This window comes from Apteryx mantelli, chromosome Z (genome assembly GCF_036417845.1).
Source record: "Apteryx mantelli isolate bAptMan1 chromosome Z, bAptMan1.hap1, whole genome shotgun sequence".
Lineage (NCBI taxonomy): Eukaryota > Metazoa > Chordata > Aves > Apterygiformes > Apterygidae > Apteryx > Apteryx mantelli.
In genome coordinates this window covers 40,601,591-40,626,403 of record NC_090020.1, presented here as the reverse complement: position 1 = coordinate 40,626,403, position 24,813 = coordinate 40,601,591, and the positions used below count along the sequence as shown (strand labels likewise).

The following is a 24,813-nucleotide window of genomic DNA, read 5'->3' as shown; positions in this document are numbered from 1 at the left end:
TATAGGCCATTATATTTTGGCCTGGTCATGAATGGCAAGGTAGGCTTTTCAGGGTCTGCACCTTTCACATTACAGTAGCGTTTTCAAATCTGCACAAAATTTTTGTTATTTTCATTCGGGTGGATCTTTAGAAAGAATAAAACCCTTTTTGTCTGTAAAATGTAGCTGAAAATACAACTGTATCTTTATATTTATTCCTTATTTTCTTTTATATATTTTTTTCCATTTACATTTTAAAATACTGGTAGTTTTTTTTAGTACCAGAATGTTAGAAGGTGACAGTATTATGACAACTGCAGTGGAATCTGCAAAAATATGAAGTTTCACATCTTTGTTTACAAGTTATTTACAATTTTAAAACAATTACTATGTACTCTAAATTGTATTGACTTTTCGCACTTGGAAAAATTGTTCTTTAATTGACAGTTTGAGCCATCTTTTAAACTTGAGCAAAATAGAGAGACAACAGTATTTCAATTAGGCATTAGGTCAGTGTTACAGACAGGAAAGTATTACAGACAATAATTGTCCTCAGATAAGTATTTCATGAGTAGTGGACAAGTCTGGAGCAATATAACTAACATAGGGAGATTTGCATAATATGCTTAGATATTATAGTAATCATTATTATTTTATAATTTTTTTGGATTACTATAAGCTTAAGAAAATGTGCTTATCACTTATTCTTTGTATATCTATATAGCAGGGACATTATACCTATGGCCAGTACGTATGCTTGCACGTTTTAGCCCTCGTTTATTGGATACTTTATATTGCAGGGTCACAGAGCAAAAAAGGATTGTTAATCATCAGCTGAAGTGTCAGCCACAGAGTATTTATCTTGTAAGCACCTAAGCTGTAGTGGAAGCTTGTATTGTTTTGGATTTGTCTCTTTCCATCTGAAGCAATTTGTTACTCATCTGCAAGCGCTGTCATGGTTTGCAACAGCTGTGACTGTAGTTTCTTCAACATTCCTGATAAATTAAGAGTTTTAGAGGAAATAATGGAGTTTTATACTTTGACTTTCAGATCAGTCAGTAAAAGCGCATGTTTGGGGTATTTTTTTTCATTTCACATTTAATTGTAATGTAGCACAGTTGAGAAATAAGGAAGTTGAAGAATATTTCCAGCGCAATTGAGGTTTCCTTGTTGGAGCTTCGTTACTTGTGATTGTAGAGACATTGATATGTTGGCACTGCTTTTTCCTATAGTGACATCTCAGCAAGCTCAAAGATGAAATGTAAATTCTCAGTCTCCCGTGGGTATGCATGTCAAAGTCAATTTTGAGTTTCTTTTTTTGCATTCCTTGCCTTACGTTTACTCAGAGGCAATATCCAACAGAAAGACTGTCTAATGTCACCTTCTATTAAAATGCAATGGAGTCGGTTCCAGTTATTGTTTTTGCCCTTTAGTTTTGAGGAAGATGTTAATTTTTATTGGTTTTGAAAATGTATTTTGCTCTGGAAAGAGGATTGTTAGTGTTGTCAGAATATATGTTTGTGTGTGTTTATTCGGACACATGTACGCATATACACACATTTCCTTATGTATCTATAAAAGCTTCCCCTGTGGGAATCTTTAGAGGAACAGTTGTGGAGCTCTTAGACTTATATTCAGTAGCAGTCTTGCTATTGCTCCATATAAACTATTAAACATAACTGTCAATTTATTGCTGCAGCTTGGGAGGGAGGGGTATTTTGCTCTCTTGGTTGCTAGCTCTCCAGAAAACCAGTTAGCTCTCTGCCTGGTACTTCTGCCAGCTGTTCATAAATGCCGAAACATGGAGTGGGAGATTACTGCAGTGGTGCTTTGTCATTGTCGTTATCAAGGTAATGTCCCAGTACTTAACAATGACGTTGTGAGGCAAGATCCCAGGCTAACTAATGGGGAACTGAAGCACAAGACAGACTGATGCTACATCTCCAGGGCATTCATGGCTGAGCCAGGCGTTGAATCCCCCCTCATATATTCTGGATGCTCCTTCCTCCTCAGCTTCTTCCTTGTCATGGCTTTGAGACAAGCTCAAGCCACTGTGCCACAGCCTCTGCGGCCCCTAGGTGGCTTCCCAGGGTTCAGCCTCGTACATTACTGGTGTCACTTGCAGTCTGAGATTGTCACTGCTTTGCTTCATTTCGAGCCAAGGCTCCCCTCTATGGCTTGGGGTCCTCATTTTCAAGTGTTTTCACCTAGCTGCTGCAGTTTCCTTATAAAATTTCCAGAAATTTGTCAGGAGGGTTCCTCTTCACTAAGAAGGGCAGCTGGGCAGGAGAATCTTTGTCTGCAAGCTGTAGGTGTGAAGAGATATAATAAAGTCTGTTGCTTTTTTCACTGAGCTTGATGGTTGGTAACATGACTGCAGTACTGTTGTCTGTTATGTGCAGTTATTTTAACTGTTCTGTCTCATTTTGGTCATAAATGTGTTTAGGAGTTTGTCTGGATTTCTTTCTCTTTGTCTGCAGCTCAAGAAGTTCATAAGAACGCCAGAGATCCCCTCAAAGCATGTCAGGAACTGGGTCCCAAAGGTCCTGGAGCAGCGACGGCAAGGCCTGGAGTTGTACTTGCAGGTGAGTCTCTCCTTTCATCAGTGTGACAGTGAAAGCTGTGTCCTTTTTCAGAGTGGTAGTATCCAAAGCATTTTCAAGATAGTGCAGGTATTAGGTGGGTCTTTTATTGATGAGCAATTTTAGGTGTGGAAAATGAGTTACATAGCAGCAGTGATAATTTCTGTTCACTTAGGAAGAGTTTAGCAGCTAGAAAACTGGACTGTTTCTGTTTTGTTTCTGGTTCTGCCACTGGCTGCTGTCTAACTTTGGAGAACCTACTAGTATCTCATTTTTCTGTGCCTAAAATGGGGAGAATGTCATTCTTACCAAAATCATTTTGACTGTACCAGTGAAAAGTGCTGCAGAAGAGGAATAAGGAGACTTTGTTACTCATCTCTGTTTGGACAGTCTAGGGAAGAATCAGCTCGACAAATTCATATCCCTGTACTGTATGTGTCTGTGTCTGATTTACTCATTTAGTTGAACTAGGCACCTGTCATCTCATATTCCTCTCGTTCTATTTGATCACTTGCATTTGAAGGACCAAATTCTACCTGTTTGGCATAGAATTTCACCACAAACTGTTAAAGGAGTTTTCAGGAATGACTTGGGCGTACAGATACCTAAATATAGGGGTGATAAATCTCTTCCTTTTTAGTAGATGGAATTTCTGCTCTCACCATGATTGTTTCAAACACTTTCCTCTTATAAACTGGAGAAGCCCGGTGGTGTGGTTTCACAGCCATTTTTCTGGTGATAAAGCCAGATTAAGGTATTTCTGTGCACCTTTCCAGTTCACTGCACCTTCAGCTGTACTGATGCAAGTGTTGTTTTATTAAAAGAGATCATGGAAATGATCTGAGCCAAAAGATAATTGTTTTGGGAGGAGGGTAAGAGTGAGAGTAGGGCTTCTTTATTTTTACTCAGATCATTTCAGAGGTCTGATTTGTGTCATCGTCCACAGTTGCAGTGGCACAGCTGGAGGAGTGGTGAACTGCAACATAATGGACAGTGAACTGCCATCACAGCAAATGGATGTTGGCCTGCACTGCTCAGGAACCTCCCTGATTCTCAGGAAGGTTTGTAACAGAAAACAGATTGAGGAGGAGGAAAGAATTGTAACGTGATGTTAGAAAGTATTGCCTCTGACATTAAACTACTAAAAAGAAGTTTGGAAATAAGGAGAAAAATACAGTTTAATTTTTTTTCCAAGATATGGGGACAGTTTCAGGCCACATAGTTTATTTTTAATATCATTTTTTATTTTTAAATATTTTGCTATTATTGCTATATTGAAACATGTAGACCTTTTTTTCCTTCCTGCTCTGAGTTTTATTGTATTAGTGGCATCTAAAAAATTACATTTATTATGGGGGTGGAGAAAACTGCTCTTGGAAGACTCGCATCTGGAAAAGGAGTTGGGACTTTTTGTTGTTGATGGCTATCTGTCGTTGGTATGTTTTTCTCTTACAGTGATTTGCTGTGACTTTTTCCTTTTTTCTGATTTGCATAAAATTATCTTTTGAAGACTATCACTACTAAGGCGCTTGTATTTATTTCTGTTATGAGGTTGATATTGTTGCGAAGGTATAGAGGTAGATTGGTTAGCACTTTCTAATTGCTGATAAACTGTAAAAGAACATCCCCCTCTACTGGAGGAGTTGATTAACTTACATTCTTGTAAATTTAATTAACTTTTCCCCTGTTGTATCACCAGTGGCTACTGTAGAAATATAGAATAGTTTAGGTTGTAAGAGACTGCTGGAGGTCATCTGGTCTAACACCCCCTTCAAAACAAAGCCAGCCTCTAAGCTAAATCCATACTAATGTGCATACTAATTTAAAAAAGAAAAAAGAAAAAAATTAATATTCTTGGCAAGCAGTCATTAATTTTAAATTTGCTAACAGAAAACAAAACTAATCTACAATGAAATTTTATATTTTAAAATAATGAGGTCCAGATTTTAGGAAATTGTAAGTTCATATCAAAGCATTTGAGTTATCAGGTCTTTAAAAGTGCTAAGCATTTTCCAGGACACAATGTAGGAATGCGTTACCGTTTCAGAAGATGTATGATCAGATTTTAATTTAACATCATGCATATAAAATATTGCAAACATTTTCGGGTGATACTAAGGAGAGTTAGTCTTTAAGAGCAGTTTGGTTACTACCATGGTACTGCTAGCTAACCATTTCTGTAGCTAGTGAACCATTTCGGTAATTGGTTTGTTATTGTTTTTTCAGAAAAAAATGGGATCTTATGCATAGGTTGAGGGTTTATGCAGATGTTACTTCCAAATGATTTATTTAGTGCAGTGTATATTCATTTCTTATTATATATTTTACATCTTGAAAACCTGTACGGGCATCAAGTAATGTGCCCTGAAGATTGCAAACAAATGCAGACCTGTATCAGACATGGTCTAATCATGCTGGTTTTTTTAATATAAGTTTAACTAAGTAAGTATAGTCCTCTATGGTTGAACTTTGGATGAGAATTACTATATGAAATTTGTAATTGGTAGCAAGAAGCAAGGAAAGCAATAAATTCCATTGCTGTAAGATGGAAAGTGCTGCAACTGTCAGTACACTGTCACATCTTTGAGGTCTTTTCATGGTGAAACCACCCTCTTGCATCCTTTCAGAGTATGTTGTTTGTTTCTTGGAGTGGAGGGACAGAAGTCCAAAATAATTTCTTTGTTTTTCTGAAGAATAGCAAAACTATGAATAAGCCAAATATTATTAGATACTGCTATACAAAAGTTAATTTTCTTAAATTTATCCCCATCCATTGTCAGCAAATGTTCATCAGATGGTTTTTGTGGTTTTGAAAGCCAAATGGGGATTTTTTTCTCCTTATAATAGATTGATTTTCTGCATGGAATTGTGAAAGACTGGTTTATATATTTTTAAGTGACTTTCATATTTTACAAGTTTGGAATTTATAACTTTCACTTTTAATACTATGGAACAGTTGACTAGTAAGGACTGATATATTTATTCAAGAACATGTATAGCAATTCAACAGTATGCACAGTAATAATATAGATTGCTTGTGAGCAATCAACTGACTGACAAGTGGAAAAGAGGATTATTTAATTTATAAGTGAGGAAAGAGATGCAAAAAAGTGAAAGACAGAATGGGAGCCCAAACATTCAGACAAACTAGTATGAAGTGGTAAGCTATTGCTCCTCTGCTGATCCATGGTAACTGCTCCCATGCATGATCTTAACCTATAGGAGGTAGGACTTGATTTGAGCTGGTTTTGTCTTCACTAAAAAGCAATTGCCTGTTACTCACATTGGAGGTGGGCTGAACCTGTGCTGATTACCTTGTGGTGGCTGTCAACTAAGAGCACTCTCACAGTCACCCAAAATCAATTACTGTGTGATATAAATCTTGACCTCATAGAAGCTTATTTCTGTATCTGAGCTTATAACTAGTAATAGAGCAGAAATTAGCATCTAGCTGTTTCTGATATAAAATTTTTAAAATAAATCCTTGGATTACACTATTGTTAACAAAAATCTCTCTGAAAGTAGTATTAGATTGCACTAAAACTTTTAACTTAGCTATAATTTGTTTATGGTCATGAAACTTCTATTGATAGATTTCTTGAAGAGTTTGATGTTGCAAAGAGATAGAACATACAAATTTCAAGAAGGTGGTTGTATAGGGAGCCTCCAGTTTGAGAACGGCTGCCGATTGGACTTGCATTAAAAGTCTGTGATTGCTGATGTTACTTCTGTGAGTTTGGCGAAATGATTGTTTACTTGAAAGTACTAGAAGTTAGAGACAAATGTGGAAGATGATAGGCAGACTGTCAATCAGCATTGTAGCTTTTGGGTCTTTTTTAAATCTACTGTGTGATCTCAGACTGGCTGTTTATCACAAAGCAATACAGAAGTATGGTCTCCTTTGATAGTGTATTTCAAGAAGATACAGATCACTTGATATGCTCCCTTTTGCACAGATACTGGTGTGCAACAACAGTCAGTCATTTGGATGGAACAACTGAACAGGTAGTTGGGTTTATCTTGGACTTTGGAGACATCATTGGGATTCCTAAGGACAGCCCTGAGGGACCTTATCTAACTGGTTATCGAAGCCACTGCAGCTGTGCTGCCAATCTGATCAGTATTTGTTGCAAGTAAATTTTATACGATTTAGTCTTGGAAGAGCAGTTTTTCTGGACCTTATTTCCAGTGAATTGATAGCAGGGAGGAACCTGATTTAACCATCTGCCCTCTTCTGATCTGGAGTTAGTTCACTTTGTTGTCCCAGTAAGCTGATACTGGATGTTATTGCCATCCAGTCTCTCTACCCTAGGGACTTGCCCTTTGACAGGTCTGCCTTTTAAAGTTCAATGGAATAGATATTTTCTAACCCCCCTGGACAGAAGAAATCCCATCATTTGCTGATATCAGTCCAACAAGATAACAGACGTAGCCAACAGAATCCACCGTGAAGCGGCACCTACACCTTGGGATGGGACTGTGTAGCCACTAGTGTCTGCTGAAATGATTTAGTTATGCAGAGGAGTTTTGGAGAAGACGCTTATTTCTGATGAGCTTCAGAGTGCTAACTCATTTCTTGTGGTGCGAGTGATCTGAAGAAATTGTTCTGGTGACCAGCAAGAATCTGGTATATAGCAGAGGGTTGTAAACCTTCTGAACTGCTCTGTCTGTCTGTAACCAGAGATAATACGTAGAGCTAATCTTTCTCCCTCATTTGGGGTCAAGAAAACATACTTGGCTTTTATTTAGTCTTGAACTTTTACAAAGAGAACAGTCCTGATTCCTGGAGATAAGATTGGTTAAAGTGCTGCTTGGCTGTGGGACTTGAAAATTTGGTAAACTTCAGCATTCCAGCAGTTTCAGGAATCCAAATCTTCAAAATGAATCATGAAGTTTATGCAACTGGACTAGAGATTTGTTTTCCATTTAAGGAAATAATCTTGTGATCTGAGAAGCACTTTGACCTGCATTTCAGTATTCTCCAAAATGCAACTCCCTTAGAGGGAAAGAAAAAAAAAAAAAAACCCTACCAATCCTTCCTAGAAAGATAAATAAAACAGTATCTGTTATGATTTCTGCTGTTAAGAAAGTAGAATACAATCCTATTCTCCTTAACTGTCTTCATTTCCAGCAGGGTGGAGTTAGGAAAACAGCATATATAGTGATGAATACTGGGTAGTTGCTTCATGAATAAGTTCATCAGAAGTATAAAGGAGATGATTGCCCATTATTATCTTCATTTTCTTACCATGTTTTGGGGAGCAGTTCAATAGCTGAAAAAGTGAAGATGAATGAGATATTTCTACAATTGGTGACTGTAGAAGGAAAACTATCTTACTGAAAATTTGGCCCAAGATGTCCTTTCAGCTGATGATTTTCTTTAATTGCTTCAATAAATGTTGATATTAAAGTCCTTTTGATAAAGTTGGAATAAATAAAGTCTTTTCTAATCGGACAATGGGTATGAACAAATTAATAAATGTGGATGAAAGGTTTAAATAACCTCCCCTAGGCCCAGAAAAATTCCTTTTTAGTCATCAATCTGAATTTTTGCATTCTAAAGCTATTGAACTATCTTGATTTTAGTTGATCTAGTTGTGTGATGTTGCTTTGAGAAAATTTTGAGTTCAATTAAAAAAATTTTTAATTAAAATACTGAAAGGAAGTTGTTGCTTATTTGGAAAATATGCTCTAGAGCTCTGCAGAACTAATGCAGCATTTCATATTGCAACAAAGGATACTAATCTTTCACCTTCCTTGGTATCTGTTGTTGCCCCTTTTCACTGTCATTCTGAGCAGTGAGATACTTTGATTTCTCAGGTTTTTTTTCTCTAATTGTGAAGAAAAAATAAATTTCCATCACTTAGTGAGAAGTTTAATTAGTTCTTCACTGCTTTAATGATTTAATTTCTGTTGGCCTCTCACTCTTTTAACAAGGAAGAAAGCGAACCCAGTCATTTATAACCTTGGTGATCCTCAAGAAGAATGAAGCAGTCTGGTCTCTGCACTCAGAAAAGCCATCTAGACTCCTGATGCCAGTGTGCAAGTACTCCACATCGTACGTTGGCTAGAGCTTGGCTTCTCAGTAGCAGAATACTCCTCTGTTAACTACAGCTGAAATCCTGCTTCAGTGTTGTCCCGGTTGGAGGAAGATCAGAAGATGTGTGAACGTGGGGAAAACAAAATTTTAGTGATGCACAATTTTGTGCTATTTTCTCTTCTCTCTCTGATGTAGAGGAAAAAATGTCTTACAGTAGTACCTAAAGTAAACTTGAACTCTGCTAGACAGAGCAAAAGCTGGGATATCATATAAAGTGAAGGGGATCTTGATTTGTGGGTTACTTGAGGCTTATGTGGGCCTCTAGGATCAGAAGCAATTTGTAAGTGCTTTCTAACGGAAACAGTTCCTGGCTTTGTGTTATCAATATTTAAAAAGAAAAAAAATATAATATTTGTAAGAAAAGAAGTTTTTGAGCCTGTGCTGTTCCTGAGCTTTTCAGAAATATTGAGGTCTCTGTATTTAATTTATACACTTTTATGAGGAATTCCTTTGCTTTTGCCAAGTAAAAATAAATCAAGTTGATTACTATTTAATTCTGGAAGTATAACAGCAAAATGATCTTAGAACAGTTAAGCTATTCAAATTTTATTTCTGTGCAGTTCACATTCATCACATTTATCCATTTTGTCAATTTTAATATTCATTACTATTGTTCTTTCTCCTTAATACTCTTGGAAATGTATTAAGAATTTCTGTATTAAGAATTTAGTTATTTCTGTAGACCTATGTGTCTTTGCCAAAGGGTGTTGCAAAGGCAAGAAGTTTAAACTGGTTCAAAGAAAGACTGGAGAGGCTCATGGAAGAGCAGTTTACATCTGGCATAGAAAATCCCTGAGCTGAAAATAACTTTGGAAACTGGTAAAGTATTAAAGGAAAATATCTCATATGCTTGTCTTGCTCATACTCTTCCTTGATATCTACTTATGGCTGCTTTTGGAGATGGGATACAGTGCTAAATGGACCTTTGGTCTGCGGCAGTACGGCCTTTCTTATATAGTCCTAAAAATAGTTAAATACATCCTTATGTTTCATCTTGTTATTAAATTAGATTAAACATAAATATGTTTTCATGAATTGAGACTTGTATGTACGGTGAACACTAATCTTAAAAGAAAAAAGTTTGCCACCATTTCCACGTGGTTGAGTCACAGAGATGCAGCAAAGAGGTGCGCAAGTCAGATGCCACTGTGCAAAACCTCTTGTAAAGCTGTCTTATAAGCCCAAATGCTTTATGTGCAGGAGGTAGTGGGCTGTATATTTAAAAGCTGAACTCACAGGAAGACATTTTAAGCTTTAACAACTTTTGTGCAAAATGTGGACCTGTTTTTTTTTTTTTTTTTCCTTCTACATCTTATTCTGTGCATTTCTGACCTGTAGGTGTTTTCTCACAAGGCTTCTATTTAACCATTCACCGTATCTGAGAGAGAGAGCCGGATAAAAATCACTTCGACTTCCTGGTGTCATTCATTAAGCGCCACAAAGATTTCTGGAGAAACAGTCCTTCTCTTTGTCCTATGTGCACATATTCTAGGATCTATTTCTAACTAATTTAACACCAAATAGGCTTATTTGCAGAAAAAAATTCCCATCAAGCTCAGAGTAAATATTCATCTTCCTGATTGCAGTTTCTGGAAAGGAGCTTTGTTTTAAATACAGTGGGAAGAATGAATCTAGCTTTATAAAGATGCAAGTGAAAGTTAAATATAGTGAAATAAGATTTAACTGATGTTTGGCTGGAAAGTTGGTTGAATCACCCACATGTATTAATGACACTGAAAATTCTTTGTTACCCAAAATTATTCAGAGTGTTCCTCCTCCAACTCTAGTGTGCAGTAATCAAGGTTGAACTATACCTATAAGGACCTCTAGAAGCAATGGTATGATAAGTATAAAAAGACAAAATGTTCTTTGTCCTCATTAAAGATTGTGAGCAGAGTGTTAAATAATATTAATGGCTGGGATTGTCAGTACTTAACAGTACTTTCCTAGTACAAGTGATTTTATTGATCGATACAGTCTCAATGTAACAGGGCAGATTATTCTACTGATTTTATCGAAACCTTAACTAAGTATGTTAGTGCACCACATATCTTTAAATAGATCTAGATGATGATGTAGATTAAGAAAAGCAGACCACCATCCATCTTTTTTTGATCAGTTAATAACTTAAATCCATCACTGCTGCAACCAGCTGTTTAAAGATTCTGTTGTGCATACGTGTTTCCATGGTGGTGCGGATAGGTAGCTGCTTTTAGAGGGCTGTTGGTTTTAAAGAAGTGTGTTTGACAGATGTAGGCTTGCATATTTGCTAACAGGAGGTAGATAGCAAAGGAAAAGAGGAAAGCAAAATAGTTTTGCAGATAATTTAAAGGAGAACCATTTATTAAGAGTACCTTTTTGCAAAGGTGTTTCCTGTGGTAATATTCCAGGCTTTTTTCAAGCATGCTTAGGAAATTTAACTAGTTTGTGTTTGTTTTAAAAGTTACAGTTTGCTTCGTAAGCAGTGTTACTCTGTGTTTTACAGTTCAGGTTTTTTTCTTTATCTTCAAAAATCTGCTTCTTTGCTGATAGAATTGTGCTGCATGACCCTCACTCTTATTTTATTCTTACATGTCAGAGCTGATCAAAGGAAATATTTTTCAATTAAAAGCACAATTTACATTAAACATCATGACAGGTTTAGAAGCCATCTGCAAGTGCTCATTCTCCTTTAATTGTTCTATGTATCATAACACTATAGTGTCACAAGCTTTTGCCCCAGCTAAATTGGACATCAGACTGTACTAACTGTGTCTATATACGCAGCAAGAAATGGTTCCTGTCATGACCTGCATATGCTTTAAATAACTATAAGATATTTTGAGAGGGGAGACAAAGAAATTAAGTTCTTTGCTCAAGATGTCACAGACAGTTAAAGCTGAACTAGGAATATTAAAACTTGATTTCACATTTTCTGGCTTACTACTATCATTGCTGTAGTCTGCTGCCTGTCAATCATTCTAGGATCTGTGATTCCCTCTAGAGCAATACAAAGTTTGAGGATACTTCTTTTATTTAGTCATGATAAAGGAAAGAATAGTCACCTTTCTGGTCTAGAAGGCAACTCCTCATTTGACATGCAGACAAATTTATCTTTTTTTCATTAGTGAATATTTAATAGGTTTTCATGAGCTTGTCTGTTTAAAAAAAAAAAAGTCAATTTTTGTTCATTATAGTAAAGGAAGGAGAGAACTACAGTTCTTGCAAAGGATCTTTATTATCCTGACCTGTATTATAGTAGAATGACTCAGTTTCCCCCATCTTTTAAATCAATCCGTAGCATTTTAAACACATTTTCCTTTCCAACTGTGTGCTGTTTTACATAAGCTAATTCTTATTCTGTAGCATACAAATGGTGATTGCTTTCTCAGATAGGCTTTTCAAGGCAAGTTAAATCTTAAGGTCTTTTTCTTCAAAACTATTCTGTAAAGATACTTGATGAATTGCCAGTGAAGGGAAGATTTTGTTCTCCAGTGAAAGAGTATTACTCTTACTTATTACTGTTACTGCGTGTGTAACTATTCTGTTATGACTGTTCAGTAATGTGCAACCTAAATTATCAGGTGGTTTAGTCCTAGGTCTGCCAAATGGTTGCATTTATGCAATCTGATAGTGTTCTTCTGCCTACACTCTTTGAGTGAGTGAGGATCAATCGTTAATATTCTTAAATCATTTATAAACAGCCCATGATGACTGAGGAGAAGTTCATGAGGAAGTGGATGACTGAGGAAAAAAGTTCGTGAGGAAATCCTTTATAGCAGGATTTGAATTTGCACAGAAGACACAGGCCACATCAGGAGGTGAGAGGAAGAAAACAAATATTGAATACTTTGAAGTATCCCATAATAACGTTAGCGTTTTTTATTTGGATTTGTGTGTATTATTTAGTGCAGTATGTATACTGTAGTTTTCAATGTACTGCAGACCATTCTGAAGGACCCACCATCATGAAACTTCTAACAGTGTTTTACCTGATATTCAATTAAATGAGATATTCAATTAAATGAGTAATAATTCTTGAGCATCTGCTTTAAGGGTGTTGCATGGAAAGTGCACAGGAGCAAAAAAATTCTTTGCAAAATTCTTTGGCTGCCTAAAAAGAGGTATGAACTGGTCCAGGAGTAGTTCAGAGAAGCGAGCAGACAGGGAGGCGACTGGGCGTCTTCAGGCAGGTCATGGGAAGGTGGTCAGTGAGCCTTCTGCTTTGGTCCTGTGGTAAATGAGGCTCTCCTGCCTTAGAAATAGTTCTCTTCTGTGTGTTGCCTTTTCTTGGCATTTATGCAGTCTTCCATGTGTTTTCTGAAGGATATGTTGAAGGATTTCAGGGTAAATTAAAGGGAGGAGGTCTTGTGTTCATAAGGTAGCACAGGAAAATCGTAAATACTTATTATCTTGTGATAACACTGTCGTCTTCCACACATACCAGCACTGCTCGCCATTATATTTCTCTTTTCACTTGCTCATTGTCTTTGTAATCCAAATATAATGTGGATTTAATTCAGAGTAAAAAATGCTCATTTTGCTGAATCTGTTGATTGTAGTATGTCTTGATTGAGGCAGACTTGACTTTAACTGCATGATATTTAGGAATAAATGAGCATCACTAAATGATGCCTAAACCTATACGTCCTGATATGGATTTTCCCTGTTGCTGTTCCATGGATTAAAATCAGAAACTTTTGTAGTTTCTTGTTCTGATAAATATTATGATTTGTATACAGCAAAACCTTCAAACAGTATCAATAAAAAAATTGTGTTTTGTGATGCAGTTTCTTTTTCGTTTCTTGCAACTATTGTTGTCTTTCTCTAATAAACTTTTTCTTGTTCTATAGGTGAAAAAAGTTTGCAGAAACAGAGTGAAGTAGAAGTAGACCCTTTAATTTCATTAAGCACATTGTAACTGGTGAAGATTAATGTATATATCTCTTGCTAATTCTTTTCAATTACTTAGTTCATATAAATTCCCAAACCTTGTTAATTATGCTGAAGTCAAGTGGTAATTTTTAACAGTGTTTCCGCAGCAAGGGAATTTTCCTGGTGTAACCTTGCCCTCTTGTAGAAACTCTCAGCAGATTAGGCATTCTGCCTCTAGTCCATTCATTTTCAGCACAAGCCTAATTGCTGCCGACTGCCTGCCACAGCTACCCTGGTTATCGTACGTTTAAGGGATGCAGGTTCTTCTGAGAACAAATAAGGAAAGATTAATTGTTTGTTTTGTTTCATCCCAAGAGAAATGTGGGAGCTTAATCAAGAAAAATAATTTCTTCTGTTGATTTGGCTTATTTGTGGAAAGGGATAATTATATAAAGGCAGGCATAGAGCTATGCATTTTGAAAGAAATTTTGCCATTTACCTACTTGGGAAGCAAAGATACAGCAAAATGAATGTAACAGCATTGAAATTGATGGGGATGGTTCACATTTCTCATAGTAAGTAATTTGGCTGCTGGGCTTTTATTTGAACCAATATTGCTAGGTGGTATTGTCATTTGTTTTGTCTGCTTCTTTGGAAATTTAATCAAGGAGACAATAGCAGGGGGAAAAACGCTTTTCCAAATTGTCCTTAATTGCTAGAGCACGAAGTGAGCTTAACACTCTGGTGTTTCCAATTAAAGAACTTGTTTCCAGCAAGCACCATTAAATCTATCTTTCCCAATCTGATAAATAAGCTATCAAAGAGTGGAACAGATTAATTGAGAGCAATTAGTTCAAAGCTTAGTGTAAGAGTCAGAGTAAACTGACGTTGTCAATGAATGCAAATTTTACATAAAGCAATAAGAAACACTGAAGCAACAAAATAGAGTTGAGAGTAGCCACTAAAAACAAAGGAGAACTTTATTTGTGGTACAGAAATTAGCCTTGTTTCTCTTCACAACAAAAGTACTAAAAGGCATTTATTTTCAAGGCCTCTGTTTCAGGGATGTCAAATCATCTTTGACACTTTTGCTACATACATCTCTCTTTCAAGGAAATAAAAGACAGAAAAATCACAGATACCACAGTTCAGGGCTGGTCACGAAACCTACTTCCAATTGTATTTAAAACTCAAATCTACAGCATTTCAGATTGTTACTGTATAATAAACATAGTAACATCTAAATGTGGTTTGTTTATGGTTTACGTTAATAACCAGTAACCCCTAAGTTTGCTGAGGACTTAAGCCTAGCACATTAGATTTGATGCCTTTTCCTTATTTTCTCGCTCCCTCTTAACACAGGTGGGTCTCCCTAATGACGTGTACCCTAGGCAGTTCTGGTGGGTGTTTCTTCCTCCCAGCTGTCTGTGCATCCCAGTTAGTACTGACCCACCGGCTGCAAGCAGCACCCTGCACATGGGCCCTCTGGATATTTCCCTTAGTGACAAACTGCAAGAAAAATGCCTGGGTTTTCCCCCAAAGCGGCAGCCTTTAGCTTGTTGAGAATGAACACGTCAGCATGGAGGTCCTGCAGCAGCAGAGAAGAAAGCCTCCCTGTCTTGTAACGTTGAAATAAATGTATAGACTTTGAGTATTAATATGGTCAAAGGAAGTATTGCGCATTGGTTCAGCTGATGATATTTGTTCTGTATGTAAGGCTTTCAAATAAAGTGCTTCTAGATTATTTCATCAAGAAGAAAGTAGGAGAGTGCATGCATAATCTGTTACACACTAAACACACTTTCATTTCTAAATCAGTTTTTACAGAACTGTTTTAGCTAGGCTGGGTGCACTGCTAGTGCAACTCACCTAAACTGATGTCATGAGTATACCAACTACTGCAGCTCTTAAAATTGTTTTCCTAGAACAGGAGTTTCTATGGTGCATCCATGGCCTTTAGAGCAAATATGTGGCAGGACACGTATTCGGTTGGACAAACGGTTTGACAAAATTCTTTCTTCCTGTGCTGTTGCAGCCTATTGGGTATGTCTATTCTAAGAAAATCAAAATATCAAATAGCTTTCCCCATAGGTGTTCTGAGAAAATGTCATTCCAGTTGCAAGTATCTGGCTCAGGGAGGAGTTCTTCCATTTTTTCAGTGTGTGGTATTTCTTGTCTCCTGAATATCCTCATCAGTAGGGAAATACAGTACTCATAACTGTGATAGTGTGGTGTCATTTACTGTGATAATAGACATGCCATTGTAGACATGGCATTGGAGCACAGGTCAGTTACAGTGTTTTTCTTTGTATCCTTGCTGGCAAGACGGTAGGAGATCATAGTTGCATTCTGAGTAACTGGTTTTCTGAGCAGCTTCCTGTAACATTGGCTTCTGGATAATTTTAGTGTGCTTCCAAGAAATCTTGAGAAAGTGAGAAGGGGGCAACCTCCTCCAGTTTCTTCGGATGTCAGTGCATCCAGACTTCCAACTGCTCTTTTTGGCATGGGAGCTGGCTCTCACACCTGGTTCAGTGGGGAAGATTTCTTAATGTCACATTTCAAAAGCACTTACATAGCAATAACAGATGACAGTAAAGCTACAGAGGAACAAAGACCATAAATTCACAGGTTTCATAATCAACAGTCTTATAGCCACCAGCATTTTAGTAACTGTCTCTAAATGATACCTTTAGGTGTTTCTCTGGGCATTTGGAAGCTCAGTCAAGATCACAAAGTGATACAGGCTACTTGTTTTGAACAACACTAGTCATGTAACTTCAGGATTAGGAAGCAATTTGCTTTTTTATAATGACGTTGTATTTATATGCTTTGTAATGGTGCCTATCTGCTTTACTGGTGGATCTTTTTATAATTGCTAATTTGCAATTAAATCTGGACAAGTTTAATTATACGACCTTAATTTGTTATCCAACTTTAGATGTTGGAATAATGAAGATAATTATTGCAAGAGTAGGTTACTGTATCATATGGGGTTTTTTTAGTAGTGGATATGAAGGTTAGTGGGTTTTATGATGAATCTGTGCTCTAATGATGCAGGAGGTTGTCAATAACTGTGGTCTAGTGTTGACATTCAGCAACAGTATTACTCATGTAAGAATATGAACAAAGTTTCAATGAAGAGGTCTAGAAGCCAGATACACGCTAAAAAAAAAAAAAAGAAAAAAAAATAGTGAGTACGACCAAAAAAACATGGAGCCCAATTGCATCTAGTTTGGACAATTATTTTTGCCTTATTTTACAAAGAGTGAGATTCACAAATGAAACCAGAGGAAAATCCAGCATCAGACCACTGGTTGATGCTGAGATATTAGACAGGTGGAGAAGCTTACACTTGTTGATGTGTGGATGGAGCCATCTAAATTATTTTGCCTGTAGTAAATTTGCCATTTTCCTATGTCTCCATGCTACCATTTTTATATCTGTAGCTGATTCCTTCATGTTCGTATGTCACTATTCATCTTTCCACCTTTTTGGTTCTTTTCCAAAATTCCATTTTGTTCTCTTGACTGATTCATTCAATCTAAATATCAGTCATGGTGTTATATATTGATGATCACATGTTAAAGGTCAGCCCTGTGTCCAGTTAACAGAGAATGCAATTTTTTCTGTAGACTAACAGGTTTTTTTTATAACTCCCTTCTGAACCCTTGATACTTTATCCACATCCTGCTTTGATTTCTGGGCACCACTACTCCAGACACATTTGCGCTGTTGGCATATTCCTCTTATTTGCTTATCTTTCTGTCCAAAGCCTGACTAAGCTTTCTGTACCACAGAAGTGTAGTACTGTTCTTGAGACACCAGGAGATGTGACTAAAAATAATAATTTACACTTAGCTTCAGATGACAAAGGCAACTCGTAAATTCAACCAGAGCCTTCAGAGGCAGAGTAACCACTGGGGAGGGTGCAACCCAGTCTCTTTGCAGATCCCTCTTGCATGGGGAACCCAGAGGCTGCGACTGTGTGCCAAAAATAAGGAATAAATGTAAAGAAGGTAGCTGACTAAAAAAGCCAGCCTAGGTGGTGGTCATGTATTCCCAGCTTCAACCTCATTTGGGGGCTTTACCGGTCAAAATTAAGTAGTTCTCTGGTTTCTGAGTAAGGAACCTGAGCATCACTAAATGTGAAAATAACATCGGAAACAGGAGATTTCTAGAGAGTAGCTTGGCGTTCTTGCAGTGTTTTAATGTTACTTTAATTTTTAACAGAAATCCGGATAGTTAAGTTAGTTCTGTTAAGGGACTGACTGGCAATTTTGTTTCTCCTTTGGGAAGAAATCATCTCTCTTTCAATAACAAGAACGTGGAGAGCTTTAGCAGAGTCGGAGCATTAGCTGTAGGATTGCTCTGCTGTGATAAATGTAATCCTTTGACTGATGCTGCTCATTTGTCTTCAGCAGAGAAGAGGTTAATAGGCATTCACTGAGCAAGTTAGGTGGGTCTTTTTTCCACAGGTAGTTGCCTAGTTCCTTGTCTTTATCAAGGATCGCCTTGCTGGGGAGTTTGGGGAGGGACAAATGTCAAGGAGCAGCAGCCACAATGAAGTACCTGTGATTGAGCAAGGATTACATTGCTCCGTTAATTCTGTACAAACTTGTCAGTTTGCCACCCAAGTAAATGCCTAGAGTGCGTAAAACACGGAGCAGAGTGACCTCTAGAAGAAAAATCAATGGCAATTCATATTTCATATGTCTATAATTGCTTGTGAGAGCATGGCAGCAGTTTGTTTATAGAGCAGCTCTTTCTACCGGGGACTGTTTCCTGACTTTTTTTTGTCTTTGCAGTGGTGATGCCTCTCATGGATTGTGAATTACAGCCAAACGTAGTGACAGACAAGTTTGGGAAGTGGGTTTTATTATTGCTTTCACGTTACCATCCTCCGAATTGCTGCACTGGGCTGTTTGGACCAGTGCGCTAATTGAGATTCACAAGTAAATTGTGCTCTAAAACACAGCCGTTTCCTTGGAAGACTCCTGAAGCTGTTTTTTTACTTTCTTTTTATAGGCAAGGATTTATCCTCTGTGAAGTTATCAATTGCTAGTATTTTAACCATCAAACTGAATCCATTGTGTGGCTTTCATTTTTAAACAATTTCTCAGAGACAGGGAATTCTCAGTCTGCTAATTTGAAGAAGACAGAATTTTGAAAATATCCTCCCCCACCTTTGCTTTGCTTTGTTTTTCCATTTTTTTTGTAAGATGCTGTTGTAAGATTTGTATCTCCACTGAGGACTGAGATGTCATAGGGATAGAGAAAATGCCGCTCACTTTATGGATTACTGTTAGGTCAACAAAACTTTGGCAGCATTGATTAACTTGACAGTGAGTACAGCAGTACATTTATCACTTATGGCTGTGCTGTAGAAAATCTAATAAGAGGCAAACAATTCCCTTTAGAGCAGTAACAGGTTCACTGTGGCTAACGGTGCATGCACTGGAAATTTCTGACTTTAAATTATACCCTTGCTGCTAGTTGGGTCATTGACTCAAAGCTACTGCACTTTCTTTACCATGCTCTGTATTATTAATTTGACCAAAACTGTTTTGGTTTCTATAAATGTGATTATATGTTGAAGTTCATATGAGCTTATATGCTTTATGCAGAAGGCAGGCAGAAGGAGCTTGATCCAAGCTCGGGGAAATAGAACGAGGGCTAACAGTTATAACTACAAATGTTTGAGTTCTTGCAAGATTATAAGAGAAAAGATTTGAAACATTGCTCACAAATCAGCTGTAATTCACACATGTAAACAAATCTCAAACCCTACTCAGTCTTGCATTAAATTTGATTGGTTGGTCAGGTGATATTTAAGAAGGTCTGTTTTCATATCTGCAAATATCAGCTTTATTAATTACCAGTTAATTACCAATTAAAAATCCTATACAAGTTGATTTATAGATAGGTTCATCCAGTTGTCTTATTTTTGTAAGAATTATGAGAATTGAACAACTGACGAGAGATTTTCTTTCTCTCCTATATACCAGTGCTGCTTTTTGACTGAAAGTTAGTGTTTGGGTCTAACAGTTTGTTTTTTATTATGAATTTCTTTTTTATGCAGTATTGTTTAGGTTTCTTGTAGTAAATATTTTCTGGAAAGTTCACGGCCAGTGCATTTGAAAGCATCTTTGCTTTGCAAATGTATAGAATATACAGTATTTAGTTAAAAAAAAAAAAAAAAGTCTTGTTAATTCTCTTAAATGGAAACCCCACATAAGATATCCTTTTACAGAAGCGTGCCAAAGCTTTCTTGCAGTTCAAAGAACCAAAAGTAAATGAAAGTCAGATACCTGAATAATTGTGCTTCTGTATACAAGCAGGAAAAAAGAATGAAGAAAATGTGGTGTAAATGCTGATCAGAACATACAATGTGCAACTAATTTTGCAGCTTTATTTCTGTGTTATATTTTGCAAATATTTTTCTCCTCTAAACAATATATATTTTTTTAATATTAGGATATATAGTCCACTAGATTAGAGAGCCTTTGAGTCATTTTCAGTACTTTGTATTATTTTAGGAACCAGTTTGAATTGGAAGGTTTGTTCTGCAATACCTGTAATATGATGTCGTTTTCTTTGTTGCGAGAGAAGTATTCTACTTGAATCAATTGTCAGGAGGCTTAATGTAATAAGGCAGTTTGCGGTCTGACTAAGAGAAACACTGTGCAAAAGAAATTCCCATAGCAGTTTGTTTTTAGCAGAAAAACTGAGTTCACCTGAAACGTGAATACATTGCAAACCAAGATTTAATAAGGTAGAGCAGCTTTAGAAAGAAACAGAGTGGGTTGCCATCCAAAGCATGCCTTGTAATGGCTATGATTTAACTAAATAACTATGTTAAATGATAGGATAGTCTATCAACAGCATTACAGCAGGGTCTTTGTTGCAGCAAATCATTGGACACGCTGACGCAATACCCTCTGCACAGCAAAGGAAAAAATTGCAATTAAAATAACGTGTCCTGTTTCATTCTCCTTTTTTTATTTGCAGGATAAAAGTTGTGTTTCTCACTCTGCTATTGTATTTTAGAAGCAACAAGACACTTTTCCACACATTTCCAGGGTTCATACAATACAGAGTTACCCTACTGCCTGCCTTACTGAACAGAGACCTGATATTGATTAACTATCACGCTGGCATCAGAACTACTCTTAGGATTCAATTTTTTTGTTGTTTTGCATATTTTATTGATCAAAAGTGGTAAATGAGCATCAAGCGTGCAAGAAGACGATGAATTGTTTACTTGCATAAAATAACCTTTCAATAAGGGAAGATGCATTGCTCACACTTTTGGTGCTGTTCTGCTGCTCGAAGCAGATGGCATTCAGCTGCTATTGATTTGCTCCTATAGTTACAGAGCAGCATGTAACAAGGCATGCTCGTTTTGCTGAAAGAGAGGTGAGTTTTTTTGCTGGGCTGGTGGGAGTGAAAAAGGAAGGACAGGGGGTTTTTTTGTTTTGTTTTGTTTTTTAAAGGGAAAACAAGGAAAAGCTTCTGACTTATGCTGCTGGCTCTGTGCAAACAAAAAGCAGGGTCTGTATGCTTGCAGAGAAAGGGAGAGTTACTCTCCCTAGTTTTAGCATTTCTGAAAACATTAATTCCTACTAAAAGCTAAAATATCCACTGCAGATTGAATTCGTGAACAGGCAACTACTTAGGATTGTAAAAAGCATCCAGAACTCAGTGTCACAAAATTTACACCACAGCTCTTAGCTACTTTAATCTTTATTTATTTATAGTTTTTCCCACATGTGTAAAGACAGTTGACTCCTGGGCAGGACAAAATCACCCTGCAATATGCTGTGCTGGACTCTGCAAACAGCTGATTTCACTGATGAGTGAGAAATGTGATCATTCTCCATCAGATCTTTCCTGTAATGTGGGGGGAGATGAAAAGAGCCTTTTTTGAAAGCTTTCTCAAAAGGGTATTTGGTGCAGCATTCTGGCACTAAAATACTACTGAGAGAAATCTTCAGTCGCTAGACCGATTTTAGTGAAATGCCAATAAGCAAAAATATGTCATAAAAGAGACAGTTCCAGTAAACAGAGCACAGGAATATAGGAATGGTTGTTCTAGGACAAAGCATGTTACGTAGCTACGGGAAAGGTTTGCTTCTGGCAAGAGTGGTGGGCACAGTGCAGCAGCCATGGAGTGCAGCCCTCCATCAGGCTGATCTAACACAAATAACTCTGCCCCCAAGATCCACAAGTGTGGTGGTGTGAGAGTTAACAAACTCAGCTTCTTGCAGGCAAAACTGGACCAGCTAAATGTTTTGAGAACGTGAATATCAAATATTAAAATCTTCCTCATCCCTCTGACTGTTCTACAGTGACTTCTATTGCTGGAAGTGTTTGCTGTCCATTTTGTACTGGTTACTGTTCTGTCTCACATATCTCCCTGCTCTGATAGTGTTTGGAAAAACATAATAATTTACTCAGTTATAACTGCCTTGCTCTCCTTTTTGTCATTTATATTCTCTTCCTTTTCAGTGTAAATAATCAATAAATTATGACTCCTGACAAAAATTCTCACAGCATACTTATATATCAAAAATTTAATTTGAAAGTGCATATTACTGATAGTTAAAAAAATGTCCTGCTTCATCTGTTCGAGCTTCTGTTGTTCTTTGATATAGCTTCCAACTTGTTTAATTCGTGAAATGCTAAGTGTTTATAATGTCCATATAGTAAGATGTCACTAACTCTCAGCCATTTGTTTCAAATACTTCTGTAGCATAAAGAAGTATGAAGAGATTGTCTGAACCTTCGAATTTAATCTGTTGGCTGGAATCCAAAGTAGAAAATTGTAAGAAAATGTTTTTTGGAAGAGAACAACCCTTAGTGAGTTTTTTCAGAAAACAGATGTGTTTGAATCAATGGCTACTGCTGTCAGAGCAGCATTACTGTGTTGTTAGAATTTGATTGGGTCTTACTCTCCTGTGGGGCTAGGGAAATGTTTTAAACATAAGAATTATTATAAACAGAAGTTAATAAGATCTGAAAAAGCTGTATGTTTCTAAAGGGGATTTTCTGTGTTATGATGGTTCTACAAGAAAACCAGTTGTTTTCACAAATTAAAACAAATGTATTTTTGTTCCATTCCTGTGATGTCTGTCTATACTGTTACAACTGACTTCTGTTTTCCTCAAACCATCTGTCTCTCTCATTTCTGAGTTTACAAGTGGTTGAAACTTATTTTGTGCTTCTTTGCCTTGGGTAAGCGGCGACCTCATTTAATTCCAGAATTCGGGTATCACAGAGTAAATTGTTAACATGCTAATTATTCAGCAAAAAATTAAACCAGATTTTTTTCCTTGGTTTTGCTGCTAAATATAAGTAAATGTCTTGAAGATGCAACGTATATTAGTGTATTTTCTTTTAAAAGCCAATTAAATTTGATGTGAGCTTCCATGTTTTTAAAATTAATCATACAGATTTCCCTACAGTTACTCTTCCAACATTGCAGATTCTAACAAAATAACCTAGAGTCCTTATCTGGCAACGCATTTTTTGCTGAATGGGCTACCATGTCTCAAAAAAAAATATATATATATATATATTTTTTTTTTTAATGCATACAAGTCTAAATATATTTGGTCAATTAGGTTGCCCCTTCTTTACCTCTGCAAAAATGACACAATGAGTTCATTAACCCCGAGTGCTGTGAATTCCCTGTGCTTTCTGCGTTCTCCCGTTTGGACTCTGGAGCAGGTACCTGCTGCTTAATCTAATTAGTTTCAAAGGGAACGTCGAAGCATTTCTCAAGAGTTTACTCTGACCCAGAACCTCTGACAAGAAAATATCAGGGCGACAAAACAAGAAAAGTTATTGTAGAGTTGAATAGTGTTTTTGTTACAGCGCCTCACGCAAACAGTGTACATGAGGAAATCATCTTGGGAAGAGGATGATTTCTAGATTTTTGATATGACGTTTGTGTGAAATTGTCATTCTTGTGGAGAGCAAGACTGTTTTCATAGCTCACTTTATCACTCTTAATCCACCACCTGGCCCTTTCCTTGTTCCCAGCAAAGCCAACAATATGAATTAGAGCTATGAGACATCTTTCTTAAGGAGAAAAAAAAAAAAAGAAAAAAAAAGAAATGCTATTTCAGGGTTGTTCTTAAGTCTTTCTTGGGGCTTTAAATGCTTCAGGATTTTTGCAGGCTTTTTCAGTTCGTTTGAAGCTGTTTTATTTGACCCAAACCACATTATTCAGCCGAAAAATCCAGTCCAACATCTGCATCTTAATAGAGTGGGCTGGGTTGTAACACACATTGGAACAGGGCTCATGCGGAGGGTGGCTGGGGCAGGGGGTCGGAGCGAGTGAGGGATGCTGTGGAGCTGCTGCTCGCTTGCTCGGAGTGCTGGTGGATCCTGCTGCTGCGCTGGGTGCTCTGCTCTCCGGATAGTCAGGTGCAGCTTCGTTCTCAAGTGTGGCATTTCCTTCACGCTTGCTCATGGGTCTCCTCTTTATTATTGACTGCTTACAGGCACTGTAAATGTAGTATATAGAAAATACATCAGTGGAGGAAAAACATATTCTGTATGAAAGCAGGTGACAATTTCTTTCAAACCCCTCTTTGAAAGGCAGCATAATTAAGAGCAAGAAAAAGGGTGATATTTTGAATATATTTTAATGTCTAGAAGTTAAACGTGAAAATACTTACAAAACACTGTAGTTATTCTGCAGCTAAAATATTCTCTACTAAATAGTGTTTTTCAATGAAGTGTGAATTATTTTAATATATTGTACAGCCTGTCTACTTAAAACTTCTGGTAAATTACAAAAACTTTTGTTTCACTTTTATTTCACATTCAGAGATGCATTTTCTCTCATAATTTTTATTCAATACGTCTGAAAGAAAACAAGCGCTATTTGCTTTAAAGTGATGTTTTAAGATCTCTTAAAACATTTGTAGCCTTCCATTAGCTCCCTTCTGTTTTATCCTTACTTTGTGCTAATTTTATTTCTCTTTGCACATCATTAATGGGCATATTTCTAAAGTGAGACTTCTCACAGCTGAGAGTGAGGGCGAAGGGTTGGATCATCATCCCTGCATCACCCCTGCCACTTCAGTGCCTGCAGCTGGGGGTGCTGCCTGCGCGCAGGGCCTAAAGTCTGTCTCTCCTCTCCCCCAGCCATCTTTTTCAGCCTTAAAAGTCCTCACTTATTTTTGTTGTTGTTGTTTTTCTTTTAACTTGGAACTCATTCCATGCTTTGCATAATCCTCGTTGTCCTTCTTTGAACCTGTTGCAGCTCCACAGTATCCTTTCTAAGAA

The 24,813-nt window shown here is 37.0% G+C and overlaps 1 protein-coding gene across 5 annotated transcripts in view; it reads left to right on the top strand.

Annotated features, from left to right (window-relative positions):
* SNX24 (sorting nexin 24) overlaps window positions 1–24,813 on the top strand; it is an 87,836-nt gene that overhangs the window by 47,075 nt on the left and 15,948 nt on the right. For 3 of the 5 annotated variants that reach the window (XM_067315381.1, XM_067315379.1, XM_067315380.1), the window contains exons 2-3: window positions 2,460–2,564; window positions 3,508–3,622. In XM_067315381.1, coding sequence (XP_067171482.1) covers window positions 2,500–2,564; window positions 3,508–3,622 — 180 coding nt within the window. In that variant the 5' untranslated portion in view covers window positions 2,460–2,499. The remainder of the gene's footprint in view (window positions 1–2,459; window positions 2,565–3,507; window positions 3,623–24,813) is intronic. The other 2 variants (XM_067315382.1, XM_067315378.1) reach the window with 1 other exon arrangement.